Source organism: Phoca vitulina, unplaced genomic scaffold (assembly GCF_004348235.1).
Source record: "Phoca vitulina isolate PV1807 unplaced genomic scaffold, GSC_HSeal_1.0 scaffold20, whole genome shotgun sequence".
Taxonomy (NCBI): Eukaryota; Metazoa; Chordata; class Mammalia; order Carnivora; family Phocidae; genus Phoca; species Phoca vitulina.
Genome location: NW_022589723.1, coordinates 32,930,218 through 32,958,025, shown reverse-complemented (window position 1 = coordinate 32,958,025; position 27,808 = coordinate 32,930,218). Strand labels below are relative to the sequence as shown.

Genomic DNA, 27,808 nt, shown 5'->3' with positions numbered 1-27,808 from the left:
ATCTCCTCAAAGCCATCCATTTGAATGAAAATCAGCACTGATACAATCTCTCAAACCCATTAAAAGGAAATAAAGCAATAACTAAACATGAGCGGGAACTGATGTGAAAGTGAGAGTTTAATTTTTGTATTTTAAAAAGTTGATTGCCTATGAGTGATTAATTACTCAAATAATTTAAATTTAAACTATGAGAAGTATTAAGCACTTAAAATATTCCCTACTCGTTTCTACTCACCAAGATGCAGACCTAACTATGAATGTGACTCAGTGCATCTGTTAGTGCCAACTGCCTATCTCTTGCTTAGAAGCTGAAGAGTGGACTGCAGGGCACCTGTCTCAAGTAACAGGATTGTAGAGCTGGAAGGGTCTTTGAAATGCCCTTACCCATCACCTGATTGTATAGATGAAGATCAGAGGACCAGAAAGGTAAAGGGAGCTGCCTAAGCCACAGGGGCATCCAGGAGCAACGCAATCATTCCAATTCATGATAGTGTTCTGGGGTCGGACAGATTTTAGTTTAGACTCTGACCCCACCAAGAACTTTGGACTAGAAAATGAGACTTGGTTTCCTCAGCCATAGAAAGAGATTGATCATTTCTGTCTTGTTGGCATTGTTCTGAGGACCAAATGAGAAAATGTGTGCTAAGCATTTAAGAAATGTTACTTGTGCATTCACTTTCCTGTTCCCAAATTAGTGCCCCTTTCCCATTCCATGCCTCTTTGATATATATGGACTTTTCAGATGTGCAGAAACTCCTTATCAGCAGCTACTAGGCATTAGCTCCATTTTCTGGCTGGATAAAATCGGGAAATTAACTACACAGTAATGATAGTTTTTTCTTCCTTGCTTTCTAATGTCCACTCTGACCCTGCCACTGAGGCCAGGGGATAGCTAGAGAGCACCAAGCAATCCTTGCCCTGATGGAGGATATTGGGAGGTTCCTAAGAGCATAAGGAAGTGGTGATGATTTGTCCCCTGTCTTTTCTCTTGTTCACCCCGCCCCTGTATCCTCCTCCATAGCCAAGCAGTGCCCATGAAACAGAGCTAGGCAGAGAGCTTGGGGGGAACATTGAGGTATCCAGTTGTGAAAAAATAAAATGTTTATCTTGGAAGAAGAGAGTAAATCCTGATGACAATTCACTGAGTATACTAGCAAAGCAGAAATGTTATAGCAAACATACTCAGCCCTGGCAGGCCTTTTTTTTGGGGGGGGTGTCAAAACATCATGCATCTGAAGGGTTAATGGGTAGCAACAACACATAGCTAGTAAAGCATGCCCTCGGTTTCTTTGCCAATAAATAGAGCATAGATTTTGGTGCATCCCACTTGTGCGTGGAGAGAGCTATCTTTAGCAGCAAATTCAGACCCTTAATTATACAAAAAAAAGTCTCCTCAAAATTGTGTAGTCCATTAGGTATTAAAATGTTGGTTGCTTAAAATGGAAAGCTTAAATTCTTGTTAAAACATAGAGAAATTCATTTCATTTCTTTTTTTTTTTTAAGATTTTATTTATTTGACAGAGAGAGAGACTGCGAGAGAGGGAACACAAGCAGGGGGAGTGGGAGAGGGAGAAGCAGGCTCTCCGCTGAGCAGGGAGCCCGATGCGGGGCTCGATCCCAGGACCCTGGGATCATGACCTGAGCCGAAGGCAGACGCTTAATGACTGAGCCACCCAGGTGCCCCGAGAAATTCATTTCAAGCCATCTCTTGCACTGCGCTTGTGACTCCATGAATTTCCCAAAAGCTCTTATGTGGGAATGGAGTTCCATTTAGAATTCATCCCATTCATTAAAAATCAGTACAAGTTAAAAAAAAAAATCTGAACCTCATTCATTATGAACCCTGTGATGTGGTAAATCAGGCCAAATTCCCTTGAGGAAACAAGTCCAGGGAGTAACAAAGAATAGCAGTGTGGAAATCAGAAAACAGGGGCCCTGGTCGAGGTTCTGTCCCTAACAAGCTTGGTGACCAAAGGTGGGCCCAGCCTTTCTCTGTCTTGGCGTCCACCACACAAAATTAAGGAAAAGGAACTATAGATGTTATAAATTTACCTACTTGATGGTACCACCGAATCACTGCAATTAGGCTTCAGCTATAGAGAAACTGGGCAAGAGTAGCTCAACTAAGTCTGCAAGTTAAACTGGGATATTTATTTCCTACAGTCCAACTAGTAGTCTAATCAGTAAAGCTGTTAAACTTGCAATAATATTTCACTGATGTGTACCAGAGCGTTGCAAGTTATAAAATTTCCAATTTAATTTTACTGCATCCCTGAAGCCATAGTAATTAGAAGACAGACTCACAGGGAAGATGTTTATAGCTTCAGGGGTGATAATTTTGAACCTGTCCTGCAGGTCACTTCTGTCCTCAAGGTTCCCCGATTTGACAGCTGCCTGTAGACTCAGGATTTTATTGTAATACTGCAGTAATTCATCGTTCATCTGAATGGAGCAGATGTAGATGACGCTCACATTGGCATCTAAAAACAACAGGCACAATGTTAATTACTGGTATAAAGGTAAATGACATTCTGAACTCTGGCATCAGATTGATGTTGCACAGTTTAAAATAAAGAGCATATCCAAAAGCCACACTGAAGTTAATTTAGATTGGTTTTGTACAGATCTTCGCCATTTAACTGGCTTTTTTGCATTTTAGCATTTCTCTAAAGAAAAGATAGATAACATCACCACCAAAAAATAAGACACAATGATTCCTTCAGAAGGAGGGCTGTGAGGTACTATGGAAGTGTGCTTTCAAATAATACATAGGGATTTAGCCCCAGAACTACCATTAACATCAATGGGAATTGCATAGTGCTTTAAAAATTTATCCCATTAACTTCAGTAAATTATAAAACAGAGCTATTAACTTTAGAAAGCTGATGAAGTTGCAATTTCTTATTCTGCCTGGACTTGGCAGGGCCAATTCAGGGAACATCCTGTCCAAATAAATGGTCTGATTATGACCATAGCAATGATTATTTCAGGAAACCAACCTTTTCCCTGCTCCATTCCCAAAGAGGAGTATATTACTTAAATAGGACATCTAGTGATTCTTGGTTTAAAGGAAATGCTGTCTTAATTTAACTGTCTTTCTTAAGTTGTGCTTCTTAGTATGTACATAGGAAGAAATCCTAATTAAATATCCCACCCAAATGGGATAGTGAGATGAGATTACCCACTGCAGGGTTTTAATATTTTAAGGACTTGGGACAGGGAATCAGCAGCCACTGGAGTCATTCATTCATTCATAAAATAACTGGTTGATCGGCAGGGGCAAAGCACTTGGCTAGACATGGAGGGAAATGAGGAGTCAAAGCAGCTGGGATAATGCCCATGAGGAGCGACCATTTCATGGGCACAAACAGCCTTCAAACAAGGTGAAGAGTGGCGGACCCAGTGAAGCACGTGGAACAGGTGCTTTGGGAAGTTTGGGGGAGGCAGAACTGTAAAATATTTCCTTGGTCAGGTAGGGCTCAGAGGGGATTTGAGGACTCCTCTGTTCAGTTTGACAAGAGTATATAGAACACGGACTGATTAAATTTCAGCTCAGCTGCCTGGGAACATTGGGCACAGTATTTAACCTTTGTAAGCATCAGTTCTTCATCTCCAAAATGGAGAAAAAAATCACCTGGGACATAGAGTTTTGAAGCGTATTAAATGAAAGGATACCTGTAAAGCACCTGGTGCGGTATCTGGCACATAGTAGGTAGTCAGTAAACAATACAGCTGCAGGAATCTGCGGCACGGCCCACCCTGACTAGGGGAGCCGACAGTGATTCCACACCCTGCCCTCCACGCTTGTGCTCCCTTTAACAGCACCCCCAAGATTCAACATGATGTAGTATCCTCGGGCATTTCATCCTACTGTCTCAAATCTATTAATCTTGTCTCTCCAAACTCTTAAAGGCAAGGTGTGTGCTCTTTCCTATATTCCACCAAGCCCGGGTACGGTGTGGAGAGTGCAGGAGCCACTCAGTAAATACCTGTGGATTGACCGGAGGGATGTGGGAGGATGGAGGGATTTGGGAAGTAGAGAATCTCACACAATCAGTGAGATCAATGGCCTGTGGGAGAAATCCTCCCCCTGGAGAAGTGGTGTCCTCCAAACTGGCCCTGTGCTGAATGGCCCCGTGCTGAGCCAAGAGGAGGCACTCCATAAATGTAAATATGTAAGTGGCCCCTATTTGATTTTGAAACCAAATTGTCACATAAACCTTAAAATAAATTAACTGAGGAGACAGTAAATAACTTGTATCCAGTTGCTGAATGACCAAATTATTTATCCCAAACTTTGGGTTTGCAAGAGGAGACTAGTGTCTTACTAAACTAAGGGTACCTCACAGCCCTCCTTCTGAAGGAATCATTGTGTCTATTTTTTTAGTGGTAGTGTTATTTATCTCTTCTTTAGAGAAACGCTGAAGTGCAAAAAAGCTGGTTAAATGGCGAAGATCTGGACAAAATCAATCTAAATTAACTTCAGTGTGGCTTTTGGATATGGTCTTTATTTGGTTTTAAAAACCAAACTAGGATTTTTTTTAAGTATTAAAAAAAGACATAAAAACAAACAACAAAAATAAAGACTCCACAGCTGAAGAAAACTAAATTTTTCTTGGGAAGCAGTTTCTAGGTTACAAATAACAACAAATCATATTGCTCATCTCACCCTCCCTGTGCATTTCTGGCAAAGGAATACATATCACTAACACGAATATCCAATATTTGTTTGTGCATCTGCAAATGTTCAAAATTAATTGACAGGTAATTTTGGAAAGCAATTAATATGAAGACAAAGATTGCTTTAATCGCTAGTCAATAGTCAATAATGGTCACTCTCTTGCTTAACTCCTCTAGGAATTGAAAATACTGGTAGCCATTGGGGTCTCCACCTGACAACCTGACTTCACCGCCAATATCCAAATGACAGGTCTTACCAACCTAATCAGATTCTCTTTGTTTTCCCTGAATAAGCAAAAAGTCAACACACTTCACTAGGAATTAATGGAATTAAAAAAAAAAAAAAGATAATCATTTATTCTTATATAAAATTACTATTTTTCCTAGTTTCTTCATATTTTTAAAAAAAATTTCACAAGCAAGTACTTTTTCTACCTTCTAACTACCATTTCTAAACTTTCATTACATCTCTTGAAGAGGTTTTGGGATCAGATTGCTATATCATGAAGACAGTGTACCAAAAAAAGGCATTTGGTTCATAGTCTCTCAGAAAAGTTCATATTAGTGAAATTTTCCATTGCAGGTAAGACATAGACTGAACTATTGAATTATTTAAAATAGAAACCTCATATTTTCAAATGTTTTCTAATAATGAGACTCTTTTGTAAAGAAATTCTTTGGTGATGGTTTGTGCTATATATAGAAGGGTATATAAAAAGCTAAAGAAAAAAATTAATTCAAATAAATTAGAGCAAAGTCTGCCCTCTGCTGCACTTCAGTGGTTTCCACCCAGTCAGGTTTTTAGTTGAAATAGCTCAGCACTAACAAATCAATCTCAAGTCATTAAAAAAAAATTTTTTTTGTAACTCTGAAAAACGATATTAGCGCCTACATAATAGATTAAAGCAATTACACTATTATTATTTTAGGACACTGTAAATTTCTAGTACTGATGTATTTTTGTTACCAAATGGCATTTATAAAATAATAATGATGCTGAAATATATATGAATCATGTAAAGTATGTCATTCCGGGGAGCCAGCTGAGTTGGTCATTGATAATTTAAAATTCTTCCTTGTTTTGCTTAAATAAAGGCCATAGCGGTTATATTTTCGCAAAACAAAGAAGTTCTTATTCGGTAACTAATAAAAACCTAATTTTTGTTTACCCTGAATTTCTGGCCAGTAGCTTCTAAACCGATTCAGTATTAGTGCTTAGCCTTTGCGACCTTGTGTTAAGCCTAACCTGAACCTTGGTCTTGAGCAGCACCAACCAGGGCATTATTGTGTTCTCTCCTGGCCCAAGCTGGTGTCTGATTTAGAACTGACCAAGCCAGTGTCAGAGCCTGACCTTTACAAGGCAATATCTACCACCTGAGGTCTATATTTCTAAGAATTCCATCTCCTAGGCACCTCCTGTTTTCTAATAACTAGATGATATGTATTTAAATAAAAACTTCTTTAAAAAAAAAAAAAAAACCTATCTTCTCATCCCTCTTAGTCTTATAGTGAAAACAATTCTTTTCATTTCCGATACCACCTTCCACCTACTCCCCAGATAACATAATAGACAATACTGACACAGATATAAAATGTTGGCTTCCCTCACTGCTGGAGTCGGGAAATGAAGAGGATTTGGGGCTATAGGAGAGAAATCCTCAGAATTTAGAAAAGGCAACCCAAATAAATTAGTTAAAAATGTCATTTTTTAATTCAAGTCAACGCCACTATAAATCTGTTCTTTAAAACCAAACATTTAATTGGCCCCGCCGGTAGATTAGAAATCCACACTTTTTCCTTGCAGGGGAAAAAAATAAGCAAAAATTAAACATTTTTATCAACATCCTCTGATAAACATTCCCAAGAGTCATTTGTGTGAAAGTGTTTACTGTACCTAAGATGTCACACAGCCTCCCCAGCTGCATGTTCTGCTGTGTGTTGAAGTCGTCAATATTTTGTCTCACAGGCAGAGAATATCCTAAAAGGTAAACAAGATGTCAAAACGCAGAGAGAGCAAGTCAGTATGGCAAAATGGCACACTAGGATTTTCAGGGGTCACAGTCCACATTTCTAGGCAAGAATTTTCTCAGAAGCATCTTGCAGACACAGTCTAACTCCTAAGAATGAGATCCTTGCTTCTCAGGAGACTAAGCATTATTCTGGAAGATTTGCTAAGCAGCATATTCTGCAAAAGAAGAGTTTGCATTTTTCAATACCAGCAAAACCACCGGGAACCAAGATTACAAAAACATGGGGAAAATGTCTGACATTGAACATGAATGTTCAAAACAACATTGAAGAAAATTATGCTCAGAGTTTAAAAAACAAACAAACAAACTGTATTGGCTCTTTTTAACTTATGCTTCCTGTGTGGCATTTTGAAGATGTGTCCCCAGAATCATTCTAAACTAACACACAGATTTCAGAGAAACCCCTTGCTGTCAGGAATATGTATTTAGGTAATTCTGAATACTAAAGAAATACGCTTCTGCTCACCCAGTCAAAAGAAATTTTAACCTTTAGAGGGCAATAAAGGTTAATGCAGTTACTTTGTCAGTACTGATAGAAGTCCTGCAGTTTGCCTTCGTGTCCACTGGAAACAGAGCAGAAGGAAAATGCATGTGGATTACTCTTGTACAAAACTAAAAGAAGAAACAGCGGCAACTCTTCCTGCTGGCATTACAGGGGTTAAAAAAAAATAAGTGGATCAAAGCATGAACTTAAAAGGCACGCATACTCACAGGCAGGTATAATTGCTTATATGAAATTCAGCAACTGTTGGTGCAACTTTTTTTTTTTTTTTGAGTAAAATTGCTTTTCACATTTTGAAGAGATGCTTCAATGCCTCCTTGTGGTTAGTGAGCCCAAACACATGTTTCAAGTTAAACTGCTTTAGATAAAGTGATTTTAAATATTACATCTTTGAGATGTGACACAGATTTCCTTTTCAGCATAAGGAAAACTATAGCAATTCAGGCAACAGGGCTTCAGATCAAATGCACTCTGATAATTGGCTCTTTGCTTTGATGTCAGTGTTTAAACACTAGACGTCGTCTGGAAATTAAATGAGCTTACAATTCATCTTAAAGTCTCCCTTTTGCTTTATGCAGATGAACTTCAGAACTACAGAGGCAGAAGGACAAATAGCTTGTTCGAGTTATTTTTGAAAAATTATTAATTTCTAAAATTGGTTGGGGAACCCTTCCACATATGAAAGTGTAGACCGCTGCAGACAATGCTGTCTTGATGTGTGATTGCAGTACTGGGACTCTTAGGATTTTGCATATGTATAATTCTATCTATATTCAGATAAATATTTAGGAAGATGTCTTGTGAATAACTTCTATATCCAAACTATAAGAAGGCAGGAAAAATGCCTAAAGAATAAAGTATGATTAAGAAAAATGCCGGAGAGCATTCCACGGATGCATTTCCTTTCAAAAGTAAAGATAAAAGGCAGTGTGAGATGTCTCATTAAGGTGATGTCCAATTTAAAATATAAAGGATGTCTGATCACTTTGTTGCCGCATGTGAGTAAGTCTGTGTTTCAATCAAGTGCTGGAGGTCAGTTTTCCAACAAATTACTTGGTACCTCTGTTACCACTGATCAAGGACGCATATAAAATGTCTATGCAGAATTATGACAGAACTGGTTACTCAGTTAACCCTACAAATACACCCATTTTAAAGAACTGAATGTTAGCAATCTCAGAACACTGTTACAGAGGCTCACATGAAGTAACAGATATGAAGACATTTTGTAAACTGTGAAGTGCTGTACAAACATAAGGTATTTTAATGTTATGGGGTATATGTGCTTCCAAAGCCCATAACAAGAAAAAATCCTGTGGCAAGCCACAGACCATTCTACATGGACAAGGTACAATGCAGTGAACATTGCCATCAGCAGAGCAGAAGTTGGGAGTCAATTTTTTTAAAAAGTCAGATTTATTATGTTTCATACACCCACAAAAGTATGTGTTGACATCCAGGTGAAAAGATGCTCATCAATGCTGGCAGTACATATATTAAATCCAATAGTGACTTAACCACTAAGCTATCGGCAAGGATGTTGTGGCCTTGGGGAACTCAGCAGACCTGCCCAGTGGCAATGAACCATCACATTTCAGAATATAATCTGCAGAGACACTGGTACTTCAGAGGTCAGATAGAAACACGGGGGGAGTTTTTGAGACACCATCTACTTCAACCCTGTTATGTTATAGATAAGAAAAACCAGGGTAAGTGCCTTGTCTCTTGTCCAAGATCACATAAACCTACAAATTACTATACAGTTCGGATAGGACATATTTAGCTCTTGCATAAATGTGGTTGCATAAAAGAAGAGTGAGGCAAGACTCTCCAAATGTGAGCAGAGAACTCTAGAAGGGACAAAGAGCCTCTGCCTCTTTTCTCACTTTTATTTCCAATTGTTGCAGCAGGCAGAATAATGGCCCTCCAAAGATGTCCATGTCCTCATCCCGGCAACCTGCGAATACGTTAGGTTACATGACAAAGGGGAAATAAAGTTGCAAATGGAATTAAGGTTGCTAATCGGCTGACCTTTAAATAAGGGGATTATCCTGGATTATTTGGCTAGACCCAGTGTAATGACAAGGGTCCTTAAAAGTGGAAGAGGGAGGCAAGAGAGGAGAGAATTAGAGAAGGTGTGACTATAGAAGAAAGGCACATAGAGATGCTTGTTGCTGGCTTTAAAGATGGAGAAAGGGGGCCAAGGGCTCTCCTCATTCACACCTTTGTGGGCAGCTTCTAGAAGCTGGAAAGGGTAAAGAAATGATTCTCCCCTAGAACTTCTAGAAGGAGTGTAGTCCTGCTGACACCTTGATTTTTAGCCCCTCTCAGACTTCTGAACTACAGAATTATTGCTCTAAGATAATACACTTCTATTGTTTAAGCCACTAAGCTTTTGGGAACTTGTTAAAGGGTGATAGAAAATGGATACAAGGGGCGCCTGGGTGGCTCAGTCGTTAAACATCTGCCTTCCGCTCAGGTCATGATCTCAGGGTCCTGGGATCAAGTCCCGCATCGGGCTCCCTGCTCCGCAGGAAGCCTGCTTCTCCCTCTCCCACTCCCCCTGCTTGTGTTCCTGCTCTTGCTGTGTCTCTCTCTGTCAAATAAATAAATAAAATCTTTAAAAAAAAAAAAAAAAAAGAAAATGGATACGATGCCTACCTTCCATCTTCTTCTTTCAACTTTTATAAAATGGGGTCTCTGATCTGGAGAACTTGTGGGAATTCAAAGAATGGTGAGTGGGACCTGTAGCTCTTTCTAGGTCCTCATCAGCCTAGGAGAAAACAGCACTGGCATAAAGGGGCACTCTTTCTTCCTTACCACTTGAGAGAGGGACCCAGCCTCTTTCCTTATGGCCATCCCCATCACATGCGAAAATATTCCATCTTTTCTCAAAATGTTATAGCCTCTGCTTCACATCAAAGGAGGATACCTGAGAGATGCCTCTGTGAAGTTATCCAACTACCTTTGCTGTTCTGCCAAACCAAGGATGCTCACCAGTGGTTACTCGTTATCATTCCTCCACCTTCATCTCTGCGTTTTTCTCCTCTCTCATCCCTATCTCCACTCCCACACAAACTCCTATCAGATGATGCTAATTGCCTCTTTGCACCCAGGAAACTAGCTCTGCTGGATTGGCTTTGCCTTTGCAGAAACTGCAGAAACCCATGAGCAAGGCCTTGCTCACAGTGACTGTGCCTCCTTGGGGCTGGTATGTGACAGGCCCCTGTTGTTGCATTGGAGCACATATTCTGGAACAGCCTGCTCATCACCCTGTGATTGATTTCTAGTTCCCTTTGTCCCCTGGTCCTATTCCTTACAGGGTACCTAAGGCAGAGAAGAGGTTAACAATGGACTTCTGGTTACCAAGAAGTTGTCATTTATCTGATCACCTTGGCCTAAGATGGTAGTCAATCAGGCCTCAATCTGATGGACTGGAGCAGTAGGTCTCAACTATTTGCCCATTTTGAAACACGTGCTGTGTGATATTCACATGCATCCCCTACTCCTAGGGGCCAACACCGGGTGACAATAGCAGTAGCTATCACTCCAACCCTTTCCCTTCCATCCAAGAAAGCATACTGGATAGAAGCTGAGCAAAGTGACATCGTTATAGAGGCGATCTTGAATTACTCCAATTCATAAAAAAGTTAATGTTACCCAACTTTGGTACTCTAATCATAAAAATTTTCAGGGAACATGTGACATATGTCACAACTGATTGCCCATCAGCATACTGCAGTCATCCAGAGAAACGTGATCGAGGCATTATGGTTATACCTAGGTTTTAATTACTTGTGCAACTGTGAAAGCACAAGCTACTGAGATCAAAGATTAAGAGATAGTAAGAGAGACACCTATCTGGGTTCTTTATGTACGTATGTGGTATACGCAGTGCCAGTTTGATGAAAATTATACTGAACATTGTTTCGGGGGGGGCTGCTGAGGGGGATTAGGGAATTTTGTGATGGGGACGTAGAAGACACAGGAGGTGCTGAAGTATTTGTTGAGTGTTGAAAATATTCTCAAACTAAACTGGCCAAATGGATTCTGTACGGTTCTGGAAAGAGTGAAGACTTGGGGCGCCTGGGTAATACAGTCTGTTGAGTGTCCAACTCTTGGTGTCAGCTCAGGTCATGATCTCAGGGTTGTGAGATCAAGCTCTGCTTTGGGCTCCACACTCACTCAGCGGGGAGTCTGCTTGGGATTCTCTCCCTCCCTCTGATCGCGCACTCTCTCTCTCTCAAATAAATAAATCTTTAAAAAAGAGAGAGAGAGAGAGAAGGAAGACTTTCTCTTATTCGAACTTTTTATCAGTGACTTTATTATTGCATGGAGCTAAGGCCAGTGATTCTCAAAGCAATGTCTAGAGACTGTAGAAGGTCCTGAGACCCTTTTAGGGAGTCTGGAAGGTCGAAACTATTTTCAAAATAATACTAAGATGATAACCTTTTTCACAAAATGCAAAAAAATTATTGATAGGATTTCAAATTCCACATTGTAACTAACATAAGAATTCCCATTCACTGTTGAGTTTTGGTATAAAATCAAAGAAGAATATACGCAATTGTCTGAAAAGGCTATAAAATGTATAAAACAGTTTTCCCTTTTCCAAATACTTATCTCCGTAGGGCCATGTTTTCTTCATATGCTTCAATCAAAACAACATATTGCAACAGATTGAATACAGAAATAGATATGAGAATCCAACCATGTTCTATTAAGAGATTTGCTAACTTGTCAACCAACGCAGCTCTTTTCATTAAATTTTTTTGTTTGGGAAAATAAAGGTTTTTTAACAAAAATATGTTATTCAGGTTACATTGGTAACCGATTTATTGTTGTTATTTTAGATTTTATTTTATTTTTTTTATTTGACAGAGAGAGCACAAGCAGGGGGAGTGGAAGAGGAAGAAGCAGGCTCCCCACTGAGCAGGGAGCCCGATGCAAGACTCGATCCCATGACCCTGAGATCATAACCTGAGCCAAAGGCAGACGCTTAACCAACTGAGCCACCCAGGCACCCCTATTGTTGTTTTAAAGTAAATTCAATATTTTTAAAGTTTCTCAATTTTAGTTTCCAGTACAGTATATATTGATAGATACAACCTATGGAAACAATGCTTATTAGGGTTCTCAATAGTTGTTACAAGTATAAGTTTGAGAACAGCTGAACAAACATTTTAATATTTTTTTATGACAATGAAGGCGATGACAAAGAGTATAGTTTTATCTTAGTAAATGCAAGACTCTTTATACCATATCCTAATACTAATCCATTTCATGAAGAGCTCATGAGCTGGTGTTCAGTGCTGCTTCTGCACTTCATGGTGCAACATCAGATAGCTCAAGGCCAACTGTGTAACTTAATATTACAGGGTCATGGGGCCAACTCTGGTCTAACCAATTAAGGAGTGTTGATTTGAATTACTTGGATGAATATAACATCAATGAATACAATGTGTTTTCATTTTAATTCAGGCTGAAAAGGAATTGGACAGTTTAAGTGCACTTTGTTTCTGATCTCAAAGGATGTGTATATTTTGGGGAACTGTATCTGGGAGATCTTGGCAGTACATCTGTCTCAAGGATCTAGTATAACAATGCCATAACTGAACTGTGGATTCCATAGCTTACTTGCCAAAATACATGTTGAAGACCATGATGATTTGACTGAAAGTCCCAATTTCTTAGCCCTAAGAACAAAGTCTCTTGTGTCTTTGAGTTGTCAACCCAAAAATGAGAAAGCAGAAAGATGTCAGTGTGCTTGGAGACATAGTAAGAATGTGATTTCAGAGGTAACACTCTTGGCTGTGGTCCTCTGCCCTTGCCCCTGTTCACAAAGGGAGGTGACATCCGGTTCTTATCTTTCCATAAAAGGGAGTGGGGTTAGGGAGCTACTGTCTCATGGACATTTGGGATAGGGTCAGTTATACACAAAAGTAAGTTTTCCTATTTTTAAGGCCTCCGTGATAGTACAGAGCAGTAGAAAAATGTTGTTTTTTCACGACACTCACAACAACAGAATCCACAACTTTATGGAAGGGAGTATCTTGGAGACCACTAATGGTGTTTGCTCCAAGGATAATTTGCTGAAGTAATGCACAGAGGGGGAAAAAAAAATGATGCTGAACTATATAGATTCCTTTTAGCCATTAAATCAATTGGCAATGAAATAAAAGATTACATAAAGAAAAGAGAAAATCCCAATAATTCCTTATTTTTATTTTAAAAGAGGAAGAGAAGTAAGAGAGGAAACTCATCACTGGGGGTTTAATTGGCTGGCGGGGCCTCATATACCTGCTCCACACTTGGCCTATCTCATTTAATGTCCATATATTTTAAAATGTCACTGAGTTTAAGTGTAGCACCAAATGATGCACTGTAATAAAGAAGCACAGGGGTTAAATTAAAAGTGGAGGAAATAACTTGGCCAGAGAAACTGGAAGCAGAATTAGTTCCTAGGTTTTATTTAGACCTCTGATTTTTCTAGAGGTATTAGGGTTCTTTGTTGCAGTTCTTTCTTATTTGACTGATAGATTTTGCTTAAAATAGACCCTAGTATTCTATTCCTGCTATGAACCGTAGTAGATTATTTTGTTATATTTTTGTATTTCATTGTATTTCATTAATAAAAATGATAAAAATATCTAATATCCAATTAAGAGATTAGTCTATATACTCTGAAAAGGATGAGGTTTTTTTCTATCATCTTATGAAATTACAAGGCTGATCAGTTTCTTTGGACAATGAATCAACAGCATCCCACCTCTCCTGTTTGTTAAAAAGAGCTAAAACTTTGTTACATCTAGGAATACTACCCAAAATACCTAACAGTCAATCAAGTTTTATAATTACTCCTTTCAAAGAGGTTACTCTGCAATGTGTAATTGTCTCAATGTTCATATTATCAAGCCATAGACTTGAAAATACATGATAAATATTTTGTGGTCAAAGGCATTACTGAAAACATTACTGTGGTCCTCTACATGATCATCAGTTTGGAGAATGCAATTATTCTTGTGTGTGCAAAACTGCATAAACAAATAACCAAATGCCTATAACTGCAATATACTGTACAGTTATCAGCTACTAATCTTTCATTTTTAGGGTTCAAACAAGTTAGTGCAGCCCTAATTGGCTAGTGACATGGTGTAATTATTTCTAGGGCTAATTTTACACCAGAATTGATTGCAAATCTCCTGTAGAAAGAGAAAAAGAGGACAAGGCTGTGATTTGTATTAAATGCCTACCTGAACCTTACATGTCTACCAACTGATTTTGATTAGTGAATCCCTCTCAACTCTGAAAACAAAATTACTATATTGAATAGATTTTGGGGGACATGTGTTTAGAGGAAAAAAGGGCTTTACTTTTATCTACTTTTGTTTTCATGAATTGTCCCTAGTGCAGGAGACAAAGTAGGCATGTTGTGACTAGCTAAATCTTCAAGAATTCACAGGGAAAGTGGTGCACACAAAAAAGGTATACCATAATCATTTTTTAAAGAAAGTTATGGTTTGAGAATTGTGTCTGTGGAATAAGTATGAGGTGACAGGTTAATGTTATTTAAACCTAAATTTAATTTAATAGCCACAGGTTATTTTATAAAACCTAAAGCATAGGTTATAGAAACAAATACTATTTGATCAGAGCCCATGTATTATTCTCTTGTGAAAATGTGTAATTGGGCTTTTTAAATGGTCAGTTGAGAAAAATATATATGCTTAGTCTTATCTCTTGGAAGATATATGATTAGCAATTATTCTTTAAAATGGGTTATTATGTTGTTAACAAACAAAAATTACTACAATAGGGAAGACTTTCAGATTTATTATGTGTTTATTTAAGCTGAGAATATGTATTCTAGAAGAAAACTAGTTTTAATATCAGATCTAAAATAATGCAATTCTAGTTTTTGACCAGGTTATTTTTCTACCTATTCTATATCCAGCAAACCCTTTTGGAATTTTAAAACATTTTCATTTAAAATTATTCTTTATTACCCAGTTTAGATTACTGCCTGTTATTTTCAAAATATTACCTCTTTGGACAAAGGCTCTTTTCTATCAGACTTTTCTGCATGGCTGACTGCACTGGGGTTTTGAAGGGTGACAGGTGGAAGGAAGGAGTTTGTGGAAATTGTGCCTGTGATACCTTCATGCTGTCAACATTGCAAAGTGGGGGTCTTGTCCTATTTCTAGTTTTGAATAAAATAGAGAACACAAAACAAAATTTCCCGCATAATACCAGGTCAGGGCCACAATTAGTTGCAGAAGCAAAAGGCTCTTGCACCTTATTCCAAGGGACTCGGGTCTGTTAATTGTGTCTGCAATTAGCCTCTCTGGTGGTAATCAATTACAAGTGCAATTTCTGAGTGTGAACTAATTTTGTGTGCAAAACTAGTCCCACCAAAACAAAATCCAACTTGGAATGAAATTCAGATCTGTCTTACCTCACTTACATCCTAAGAAGGAACTAATTTCTTCTGTGAGCCATAAAAAGACCCAAACTAAAAGGCTCTGTGCAGCTCTAACATACTTTCTTAACTTTTCTGTAAGCGCTCTAGATTCTAGGAAAGTTTGCATTAATTTATTACTACTACTATTTTACTAATTTAAAAGATAATATATAATAATTTTAGTGTTGGTTTATTTTTTTTCATATTACTGTTTAAATGTGTTATGCTCTATACTGTGCCTAAGTACACACACACATATACTCACAGAGGGGCACAAATAAATTGCAATCTAGAATTCTATTACTATAGATCACTTAATGCATCGCTCTACTTAAAAGGCCTTAACAAAGAGCCAATATGTAATATGAAGATTTGATACCAAGTCAGCTTGGGAAATTTGGTCTCACCAAGGAAATTTTTAGCACACTAGGTAGATTAAAAAGCAAAACAAAACAAAACTAATAAGCAAGCAAACAAACCCACACATTTTGACAGCAGCTCGTATTTTAAAGGAACTTCCAGTGCAGACTTCTGAGATTCCCAATGTCATTTTGGCATACCTATTTTACTACTGTGTTGCAGACAACAGCTTTTAAGTTCCCCAATTCATAAATGTAATTAAATAATTACATTAGTGCTAATTAACATGAAACTGCAGATTATTTAAGCACAAAAAACACTATTCAACTTCTTAATTATTCTTGTTCACACAGCATTTCCTTTTGCTCAGGCGCCCTAGGTGCAAATAAAGCATCCCATCTGCTCGTAATTAGAACTAAATAATTTCAGAGAATGTAGCTTATCATTTTGACTGCACATTTGATTAAAAACAGTGTACAAGCAATATCCTGGCTTATTGGCGTAACAGCAACAACACACGCAAGCCTGTGTTCTTCTATCATTAAAGAAGATCGAAAACATTATCTGTTATTTCAGGGGGAAAAATACAACTTTTTAGTTCATTTCATACAGATGAAAGCGAATTACAGCAAATCACCTCTCCACTGAATAGCAGCCCCCACATAATGACTTTATTTGCTTAATCCCCAAATTAAACGCCGTTTCGAGCGAGGGCCCTGTGTTATTACTCTCATCATGTCGAGAACATTTTCCTGCCGAGACCAATTTGAATAAAACAAGGGGCCTTCCTTGAACTCAATCAAGGAGCCATAATGTGGTGGGTAATAGAGGTTGCTGATAGATTTGCAGGCAAAAGTGTTATACCTAATGATGGGATATGGATAATAGTCCTCCTGGAGGTCCTGATGCGATTCCAGTTGGCTGCCAGATGCTAAAAATCAAGAAGAGCATTGATCAGTGACAGGAAGCTGTAGTGGATTCATCTAGTCAAACTTCAGCTGTTTTTCCACTGTACAGTTAAGCCAGGCATAAATTATATTAATTGATTTAATTACATACTTAAAACATCTTCCCCAATTAATTTAATTAGGTGGCTACATGATGCTACTGGCAGGGGAAGATTAGAGGCAGCTCACTTAATTAACAGAATATGAATGAAAAAAAGAGAAAGCAAACATAAATGAAATTGTGAGCACTAATTAAAAGGCTGTCTGCAAACTTAAATACTTTCTGACAAAGTGGTGACAGCAATGTAGACGAGAGAGGATTTTTTTTTCCTAGCAAATTAAAGTGCCAGAAGGTATATATAGGGAGAAAAGGTAGTGCAGTTAAAACATTGATTTTCTGACAGAAAGACAATAGTCAAAGTGAAGGGACTTTTTTTTTTCTAGGAAAAAAATTTTTTTCTATAGAAAAAAATTGCAATAGATTTTACAGGTGCAAAAGCCAGATTCCTGATTAGGGCTAAAATATGATGTACAAACACACGTAGGGTTTGTGCATCATACACGAAGAGCGGAAGGCGAGTGAGGTTGACGAGGAGGGTAGTTGGAGAGAGAAAGGGAAGATAAAGAGACAACTTACTGCAATCGCTCAAGCAAGAAATGTCTAGAAAAAGAGGTCTGCCTTAACAGCTGGCAGCCTTGTGTACCTTGGCTCGGATACGGAAATTCTCCAGGTGTCTCTCACGTGATTCCTTCAGGATCTTCTTCACTCGGGTCTTATGGCAATGTAAGAGCCATGCAATGGAAATCACACCTGATGCCCACTTCTGCTGGCGATAGATGAGGAAGAATTTTCTTGCCTTGAAGCATTTCCATGTGGCTTGGATCTTGTTGGCAGCCTCTGACCTTCCATCTTGGCCCTTGTACCTTTGCCCTGGAAGATTTAACATCATCTGGATATGAAGTGGGTTCTCTAACAGTGAGAGAAAGTCGTATCTGGTAAGTTTATTCTTCAGCTCAAACTCCGGAAGGAAGGCTACCAAATTGTTCCCTTTTATTTTAACTTCTGGTATTGCATAGTCCCTGAGAAACTTCTCGATGTGTTCCAAGAGGGAAAAAATACTTCCCCAAGATAAATTAAAATGTTCCTTGAATGCTAAGAAGTCCGGGGCTGTCTTGTTTATGACACCATTATAAATAAAAAAATCAAAATCCCATGGTGATTTCACAATTCTCGAAGGTGTTGTGACTTTCATGATCTGTGAAAGGAAAGTGTCACAAGAGATGAAATAGGATTGCAATCTATTTTAAATGAGTGGTCAAGACACGCACTATCACATTGTCATTTATCAATGCTGGGAAGATGTGGATCCCAGTTTTGACTTACATACATGGCATAATTGGAAAGTCTGGCTAGTATATATCATGAAACTCATCACCAGAAGAATATCTTAGAGGTCACTCAAAGCTATTATCTTTTTTATAAAAGTGTTACAAAATCACTCAAGGAAACTGATCATATAAAAGTTTACTCTGTTGTGGTCAGCTGACCCCATAATCTCTGGGATCTACTTTTTACACATGCATGAATGGAAGCATGTCACTGTCTTCTCATTCATTCGTAAGTTATTCACCAGTCCTGAAAAACAGGGTGAAATCTTTCTTTGCAGTCTGTACAATAACTTCAAATATGCTCATCAAAGCTGTCCCATCTCTCCTGACTTTCTAACAGGCCATCAGTTTCCAGCATTTACAGTTCCTCTGCCACTTTCTGTTAATATCCAAGAGTGATTTTTACAAGGAGCGTTATGCTGTGTGTGATCACCCTTGCCACTCTCTAGGTTTCTCTTGACATATGTTCTTTTATTCTTAAATCTGGTATCTTCTTAGGGGACATACCTGGACTTGTCCCCAGATAGAGAGAATCTGAAATCTCATAATGAATAAAACTAAAGAAGCATTGGCTTTTTCATTTTGCTTCCCTCCATACTGATCGAAATTTTAAGACATATAAACATATCACATTTATTTTTAAATGTCAAGAAGGTTCTCTAAGAATGGGATGATGGATAGTTTTTTTCCTTATACTTCTCTGCATGAAAAAAAAATGGAATAAATGTGATTTAAAAATAAAATCAGAAGAGGTTTGGATGACAACAGCAATATATATCATACATATCCCTTAAAAAAAAGAAAGAAAAGGAAATTGTGTTGTGTCTGTGTCTGGTCTGAAATCACTACATTTCATCATTGAAACCTGTTGCACTAGAAAAATAGACACTCTGCCCCATGGTCTAAATGTTCTTAATGGCCTGGGGCAGGGGGAGGGCATAGATATTTCACATCCTGCCTTCTCTGTAAGCCAGGTATCAGCTTACTGTACTGATTGCTTCTTGCTTAGGGATTTAAGGAACAGATTGTGTTCAGCATGTTAGCATTTACAGATGTATAAGCCCATCTTTACCAAATTGTAGGATTATATTGCTCTCTGCATTTTGAAGAGTTTTCAGAGAACTCAAAGAAAAAGACCCAAGTAATTAATCAATAACTACTGTGCCACAGTACTGTATTGAGTATTACTGTTAGATTGTTCATGGTTTGTCTTTACTAAACAAGTATTAACTGACATTTATTAACAAATTCAAGGCAGAAAGCTATCTAAAAGAAAAGTAAGCTGAGAGATGATTTACAATTAAAGGACAATAAGCAAACACATTTTTTTTTTTTTTTTTAATAAAGGAAAGAAAACCTTCAAATTCTTTTTCTTTCCTCAGGTTCCAGGCAGTGGAATAGTTAGACTGTCATCTCAAGTAAAAATGCAAAAAAACAAGTGTTAAGTCCAAGAGAGGGAATTTCCTTGAATTTTAGAGGCTGACTTTCAACAGCAGTAAGCTTTTGTCTACCCTTAAAAGAGTTGTTATAGGCATAGGAATGATGGAAAAAGACTTCTTGCCAAGACTCTCACCCTTACTGATCTTAACTCACCAAGTAAGGATACAAACTGTCTGGTGGATGAAGACGAATTCCTTCATCTTGGATGGGCGAGAGTTGGAGAAGTAATGTGTCCTGTAGCAGACATCAGTGCTGGTGGGAGGAGCCACAATGGATGGAAGACAAGTGGCACTTGTCCCAACAGAAATGGCCCGTGGTCGCATTTCTGCCTCCCTTCAAGAATGGAGTCTGATGGTGGGAAGGTTAGAATTCAGAGAAGAATGACCAGGCTTCCTGAGTGAGGAACAGACACGTATAGTCAACACCAATGGACATGTCTGCAGCTGGCTGGTCCTGCCAGTCACATGTTGGACCCTGTTGACAAGACCCTGAGACTTCTCGAAGAAGTGCATCGCTGGACAGGAGGTTTGCCGGGCAATCTGGTTTCCTTGGAGCTATGAAAATTATTTTGAAATTCCTTCTCTTTACAGAGACTCCCGTGAAATTGGGGCCATTAGTGAAAATGGAGCGACCTTGGGAGAAGATTTTGAAAGGAGAGGCCTCTCAGGTCACTCTCAGGCAGTGCCTTCCAAAGGCATAGGCCTAAGGCATCCATGTACAGCAGCAAATGCCTTTCAGACCTTTGGAAAGAATAGCCCTGGCATGGGGATGGGGTTCCAGAGTTTAACCATGGCTGTTTTAGAACAAAGGGATTATACCTCCCTACCTTCTTGGATGATATTCTGGTAAAGACATGTTCTCAAAGGAAACACACTCTTGGACATCAAATAGACCACTCAGGCACGGGGAAGCTATGGGTTTGGAGTCAGCTAAAGCATCACTGTAGTACATCTGTCACAGAGAATGCCACACTTGGGAGCACTTCATACTTAGAGCTGGAAAAGACATGTCTCTCAAGAGAAAGCCTTCCCAAATTAAAGCAGTGTATCAGCATTGTGGGATCCATTGAGCAGGTAAAGACAAAGCTGCTTCACAGCCTGCTAAGAATAAGAGCCCTGATTAAAGGTCATGCCATGCTTCAGATTCTGGTTCCTTCTGTTATTCTTTCTTTTCTATTTATCTCCATGAACTTGTCTACAGTTAAATAATTGCCTGCCATCTTTCCCTCCTTCTACCTTCCTTCTTTCTATTCCTTCCTTCTATTCTTTCCTTTCTGCCTCTTTCCCTCCCTTCCTACTTTTGTTTTTGTTTTTGTTTTGTTTTGTTTTGTTTAAGGTATGCTGTCCTCCCAATGTGATGTTACTGACCCAATAGCAATATTGTTTTCCTTCTAGTGGGAATGGCTCTCTGTTCTGCCATCCACATTGTCTCCTGGTCCTTCCTGAGACCCTGGTCACACCTTCGCCAGAGGCCAAACCCGTGGCCATGGCCTAATTTTTAGCATCCTGCTCTAACTAACCGAATCAACTAGCTGGGAAATGCTCTTTATCATTTGCAAAGTGTTATTACTAATTAGGTAATTTTGAGAGTTTCTGGAGCCGTTATTTAGGAAAAATTCTAAATTTAAAACAAACAGGAAGGCAGGATGATGATTACATATGTCGGTAAGTCACAGGGGTGAAGCAAAAATGATAGGCCCGGTATTACCTCCTGAACTTCAGAAATAACTGCCACAAAGAAGAACTCTAGGAAAAAGGGGTGTGTATTTCTAAGCCGAATGTCTTTATGAGAAATGTTCTTTTCACACATGTGGACAGCATGCGGATGTAGGATTAAACCATAGCTGAGGATCCCTAAATGAGATATGACCAAGATCTCCTGGTGGTAAATAATCAAGTATTTGGGATAATCCAAATGGATATCATTTTTAGAGAAGGATTTGCCTAGAAAGACACACTAAATTGCTTTTGAATCCATAAGCTGATGTTCCCTTTCTCGAACACTCACACATATCTGTTAGTAATTAGCTTTGGCAATTCTGTTGTGTGAAAACGAATAAATTCCTCCCACCATTATGGCTCTAAGTGAGTGCTTAGATTCAGAGTAGGAATGAAGTGACCCTCAGAGATGGAACGTGCATTATTCCCTGAAAACCAGAGATGCCACTTGTCTGGCCTGCTCTTTAATCTTTGTCAAGGGTCTGAAATGTGCTAAGTTTTGTACAGAACAGATATCGTTACCTCAGATGGCTAGCATTATTTGAAAGATATAAACAATATTCAGAGAAAGTAGCTGACCCAATCAGGATTTAGGGATTCAGCAGAATTAGAGTACTGAATTTTAGAGCGTGATGGATCTTGAAGGTCACTGGCCTTGCCTTTTTACTGAACAAGCTATTATGGACTCAGGGAAATGAGCCTTGGCCCTGAGGTCTGACTAACCGGGGTTCAAGTCCAAGCTCTGCCACTATCTGCTACATACTCTTGGACAAGTTATCATCTGCTATGGATTGAATGTTTTGTGACCCTACAACATTCATACGTGGAAGCCCTGGTCCCCCGAGGTGGGGCCCTTGAGAGGTAATTAGGTCATGAGGGTGGAGGCTTCCTGATGAGATTAGTGCCCTTAGAAGAAGAGACACAAGAGAGATGATCTCTCTATCATGTGAAGATACAGCGAGAAGGTAGCTGCTTGCAAACCAGGAAGAGGGACCTCACCAGAACCCAACCATACTGGCATCCTGATCTTGTGCTTCCAGCCTCCAGAACTGTGAGAAATAAATGTTTGCTGTTTAAGCCACCCAGCCTATTGTATTTTGCTATGACAGTCCAAGTTAAAACAACATCCTCTCTGCACTTAAATGTTTCTCATCTCTAAAAATGAGGGATCCCCACAGAGTTGCTATGAAGATCATAGCATGTGTAAAGAACCTTTCACAGTGCCTCACCTCCAGTCCCTGTGGTTATCACCGTAGATAGGAAACTGAGACTCAGAGGTTAAGTGATTTGCCCAAGATCACACAGCTAGTTGCCCTTCGGCTCCCCCCATAACATCCATGCCCACAGCCCTAACTGTCCAGAACTCCCCATATGGCCCCATACCAAGGTGTGCTCTCCTTGTTCAACCTTCCTTTTACCACCTCCTACATCAGAGCCAACCTGGCCCTGACCTGCTGTTTCCTTCTTATTTGGAAAGCAGTCTGTTAAACTAACCCCCATGAACATGCTAATGAACCACGGCATGGTAGGAAAGGGATGGATTTGAAGTGAGAAGACCTAGGATCTAGGCTGTTACCACCTTACTACATGGCCTTGGGAAGTCACTTCTCCTGTGGGATATTAGGGGATCATTCAGAGTGCTTCTGATTTTGACACCCTATGTCTCTCTGACTTAAAGTGTCACCCCTTATGAAATGCTACGTGTTGTTTAATAAACTCCTGGAGCTAGCAGAGCTAGCAAATCGAAGGCTCATGTCTCCAATAGCATCACCTCATGTACCATGAAAAAGACCTGGGGATTTTTTCCCCCTTTTCTCTTTTTTAAAGAGGAAGCTTTTTCTAGAAACTTACACACCACAGTTGAAGAATAGCTGTTTATACCAACTACATGTAAAGGTAGTCATGGGGAGAGAACCCCAAAGAGATATTCCAGCATTTCAGGGTCTGCAAATCAACAAAACAGTTCTCAGTTCATAGGACCTAGAAACTGCATTTAAGCTGTAAGTGTCAATTAAAAGTGAGAGTCAGAGTCCCTAAGCTTTATAAAGAGGATAAAAGGCAAAAATAGAGAACTCACTGAGCAGAGACATATAAAGGAAGAGGATTGTGTGTAAAGGCCACTCAGATCAACAGCAATTTTCTAGGGCTAATTTCTGCAATTGCTTTGAAAGGTATCTTTATTCAAATGAGTCTCCCTGAATTCTGAAACACTTTCTGAGGAGAAAAAAAAATTCCCACCCCTAGATGTATTCTTCTGGAACAAAAACACTCATTGGATCAAATTCTGGTTGGAGATCAAACAGAACAAAATCGGGAAGATTTTTAAGAGGGATGGACTATATTTTCAGCCAAATGTGATATTTCCTTTTCTAGAGATCTATCTAAGTTTATTGCTGCAATGATTTCATCTTTTCTGCTAACTTTATAATATTTTCTGAGAGAATGCGACATAGTGAAGGACAGCCACTTGGAACAATCATGACTGATGGGTGGAACCTGCCTGGGCTCCGTACTGGGAACCTGGCAGGCGGAGAGTGAAAAGCAGCCTGGATTCCTAAATTTCTGAGAAAAGGCACATCATCACGTTCTCCACGTGGTAAAGGAAGAAGAGCAAGCCTCCAAAAGGACCTCGGTTATCACCAAAGTAAAGTTTGACGTTATGGTTTTCCTGAGGAAAATGTGTGTATAGCAAGTCTGTTGATCCCAGATGGCTAAGGAATACTTGCAAAATTCTTACAACATCCCACCTTGTCACCTTCTCTAAACCTACATATGGATGCTGCTTTATTTTCATTTGTAGCACTTATCACTGCCTGACCGTTATATTAAATATCTGCCTTTCTTACTAGAACATAAGTCCCAAGAGGGCAAAGACTTGGTTTGTTTTGTTCACTGCTACATCCCCAAGGTCTAGTACCCTGCCTGGCACATGATTAAAGGTCAATGGAGATTAATTGAATGAATGTATGAATGAAGCTGATAGCCACTTAGGTTTACAGCACAAAACTCTTCTATGATCATACAAGTTATTTGCAAACTCATAGCTTGAGTTTTGAAGCACTAATAGACTACTGAAAATGTCCATACCCTGACTAAGGAATTCTACTGCGAGGAAGTAGCTTAAATACAAAGATTTATGTACAAATGTGGAAGATGTTCATGGCAGTTTTATTTATAACAGGAAATGATTTATTTATTAATAATTAGAATAGTTATTAATAATCTGACATTTATAACTTAATATCAAACAATAGGATAATAGCTAAGAAAATTATGGTATATCTTCAAGACAGATTATTATGTAGCCATTCAAAATGTTTTATGAAGACTTTTAAGTCATATATATAAAGGCTTATGATAAATTGTTAGGAGAAAAGAGATGGGTCAGAGTTGAATATATTGAATGATACAACAGAGGGCCATGCCAAAGTTTAAATATGCCAAAGGGATATGATATTATGGGATTTTGTGTGTGTGTGTGTGTGTGTGCACCTTTCTCCTTTCTGAACCTTCCAAATTTTCTATGAAGGATCAGGTCATAGTTTGATGAATGAAAAAGATAAAGTAAAAATAATTAAGATTATTTGGTCTTACTGATAACTTAAACTTTTTTCTGGTGTATATAAGTAAAATTGTTAGTCCAGGCAATAGAAGTGTACACTTAGATGCCATGAAGACAGATAAAGACAATTTTGTGAGTATTTTTTCTCAATTACTTCTTACAAGAAAAAAAATATTGTTTTGCACATAAAACTGTATAATTTTCATTCACTTTGAAAGTTTCATGTCAAAAATGCATAGGTGAGGGTGGCATTTGCTAACGAATTAGAGAAAACAGAAATGGTTTTAAATGATGCCACAGGTTTCTGGTTTGGGATTTTCTTTCTTTTCTTCCTTTAAGAAGGTAAATTAAATAAGGTTTCATGAGGGAAAGTGAATCTAAAAGAGGAAAGAACAGCCCTAGATTTCCTTCTGAATCTCATCTTGTATCTTCAGGCTGTAGAACTCGAATTCTTGCCAAAGTACCACCTGCCCTCTCCGTGACCCTTTAGGACAGGACAAGAAAGGAGACTGCGTTGTGCTGGGCACAAAGCCCACCAGGGAGGCATTCTCTGCTCTTCAAGAAGTAGGCTGATTTGGAAAAATGTCTATGCATGTCCTCTGCCCATTTTTTAATTGAATTATTTGGTTTTTTGATGTTAGTTGCATAAGTTCTTTATATATTTCGCATACTAGCCCCCATCGGATAGATCATTCACAAATATCTTCTCCCTTCCATAGGTTGCCTTTTTGTTTTGTTGATGGTTTTCTTTGCTGTGCAAAAGCTTTTTATTTTTGTGTAGTCACAATGGTTTAATTTTGGTTTTGTTTCCCTTGCCAGAGGAGACATATATCTAGAAAAATGTTTCTATGGCTGGTGTCAAAGAAATTACTGCCTATGTTTTCTTCTAGAAGACATCCAGATGGCCAACAGACACATGAAACAATGCTCAACATCACTAATCATCAGGGAAATGCACCTAAGAGCTGCAATGAGATATCACCTCACACCTGTCAGAATGGCTAAAATTAAAAATACAAGAAATAACAATTGTTGGTGAGGATTTGGAGAAAAAGGAACCCCCTTGCCCTGCTGGTGGGAAAGCAGACTGTGTAGCCACAGTGGCAAACAGTATGGAATTTCCTCAAAAAATTTAAAAATATAATTACCACATTATCCAGTAATTCCACTACTGGGTATTTACCCCAAAAAACCAAAACCACAACTTGAAAAGATACATGCCCCCCAATGTCTACAGCAACATTATTTACAATAGTCAAGATAATGGAAGGAGCCCAAGTGTCCATCCACAGATGAATGGATAAAGAAGATGTGGTATATATATACAGAATGGAATATTGCTGGGCCATAAAAAAAGAATGAGATCTTGCCATTTGCAACAATGGGGTCTTGCTCTAGAGGGTATAATGCTAAGTGAAGTAAGTCAGTCAGAGAAAAACCAGTACCATATGATTTCATTTGTATGTAGAATTTAAGAAACAAAACAAATGAACAAAGAAAAAAAAGAGACAGACAAAAAAACAGATTCTTAAATACAGAGAACAAACTTGTGGTTGCCAGGGGGGGGGGGGGGGGGGGGGGGTTGGGTGAAACAGGTGAAGGGGATTAAGGGTACACTTGTGATGAGCACTGAGTAATGTATAGCATTGTTGAATCATTCTATTGTAGACCTGAAACTAATGTAATGTTAATCACACTTCAATAAACATAAAGCAGTGGGCTTATTCCCTTTAGTAGATAGGTCACATTAAAGCTAAAACTGCTGCTAGATACCACCTGGTGGTTTTCAAAGTATATATTTTCAAACCTGGAACACTGTTCAGAAACAATACAATCTGATGGTAAAGAGGGGCACAGTTAACACAGCTGCTGTGGGTTTGAGGGGTCTAGAGCCCCACCTACTGGGAACTCCCACTTTTTTCCTTTTCCTGGGGGTCTCGGGGTGAGCGTTGGAGGGGTCATGGAAGTTTTGTAAAAAATCGAGCTGGTCTACAGACGGGGGGAAATGAGACTGGACGGGGTAGTGTCACTGTCACATATGTTGCCTCATTAAAATAGTTCAACTGACTCAACTGTATAAAATAATCACGATTTTATAACATAAGGATAAAGAGTAATATGCTGGGGAAATACTAAAGAAAGTAACAGTGTAAGAATGACTAAGAAAAGCAAGACCCCAAAATTGACATTAAAAGGTTATCACCCAAACCTATTCTTTCTATAGCAAAGATTTTACAGCAAGAGGTATGTCTTTCGAAATAGGATTTTCTTTTGTTTCTTCTTTGAAATTTGAAAAAGTTTTGAAAATACAGAAAATTATAGAAGAATAATATAAAAAACTACCATGGGCGCATGTTAATCTTTTGTCTTCTTTGCTTTATGTATATTATATATATATTACATGTTTATATGTGTATGTATATTATATATATCTGTCTGTGGCTCATAAATGTAAGAAAGCAAGCTACAAAAGCCCAGTAGTTTAAACTGGAGGAATCTACATGAGGATGAATTAGATAACATTAGATAATACAGAATATATATAATGTATATATGATATATATATATATCTGAAGCAAAGGAGACAAAAATATATATTTAAATCTTTTACATTTAAAAATATAGTATATTTTATATATTTATAATTATTTATAAGATTTAGATATATTTAAATTATTTATATATGTGTTGAAATTTAAAAAAACAACACATAAGGTAG

The 27,808-nt window shown here is 38.5% G+C and overlaps 1 protein-coding gene across 5 annotated transcripts in view; it reads right to left on the bottom strand.

The window, feature by feature from the left end:
• The window catches only part of IQCH (IQ motif containing H), a 206,262-nt gene that overhangs the window by 82,141 nt on the left and 96,313 nt on the right, over positions 1-27,808 (bottom strand). For all 5 annotated transcript variants that reach the window (XM_032417798.1, XM_032417799.1, XM_032417800.1 and 2 more), the window contains 4 exons: positions 17,685-18,236; positions 16,898-16,964; positions 6,575-6,658; positions 2,305-2,480 (listed from right to left, as the gene is read on the bottom strand). In XM_032417798.1, the coding sequence (XP_032273689.1) occupies positions 2,305-2,480; positions 6,575-6,658; positions 16,898-16,964; positions 17,685-18,236 (879 nt within the window). The remainder of the gene's footprint in view (positions 1-2,304; positions 2,481-6,574; positions 6,659-16,897; positions 16,965-17,684; positions 18,237-27,808) is intronic.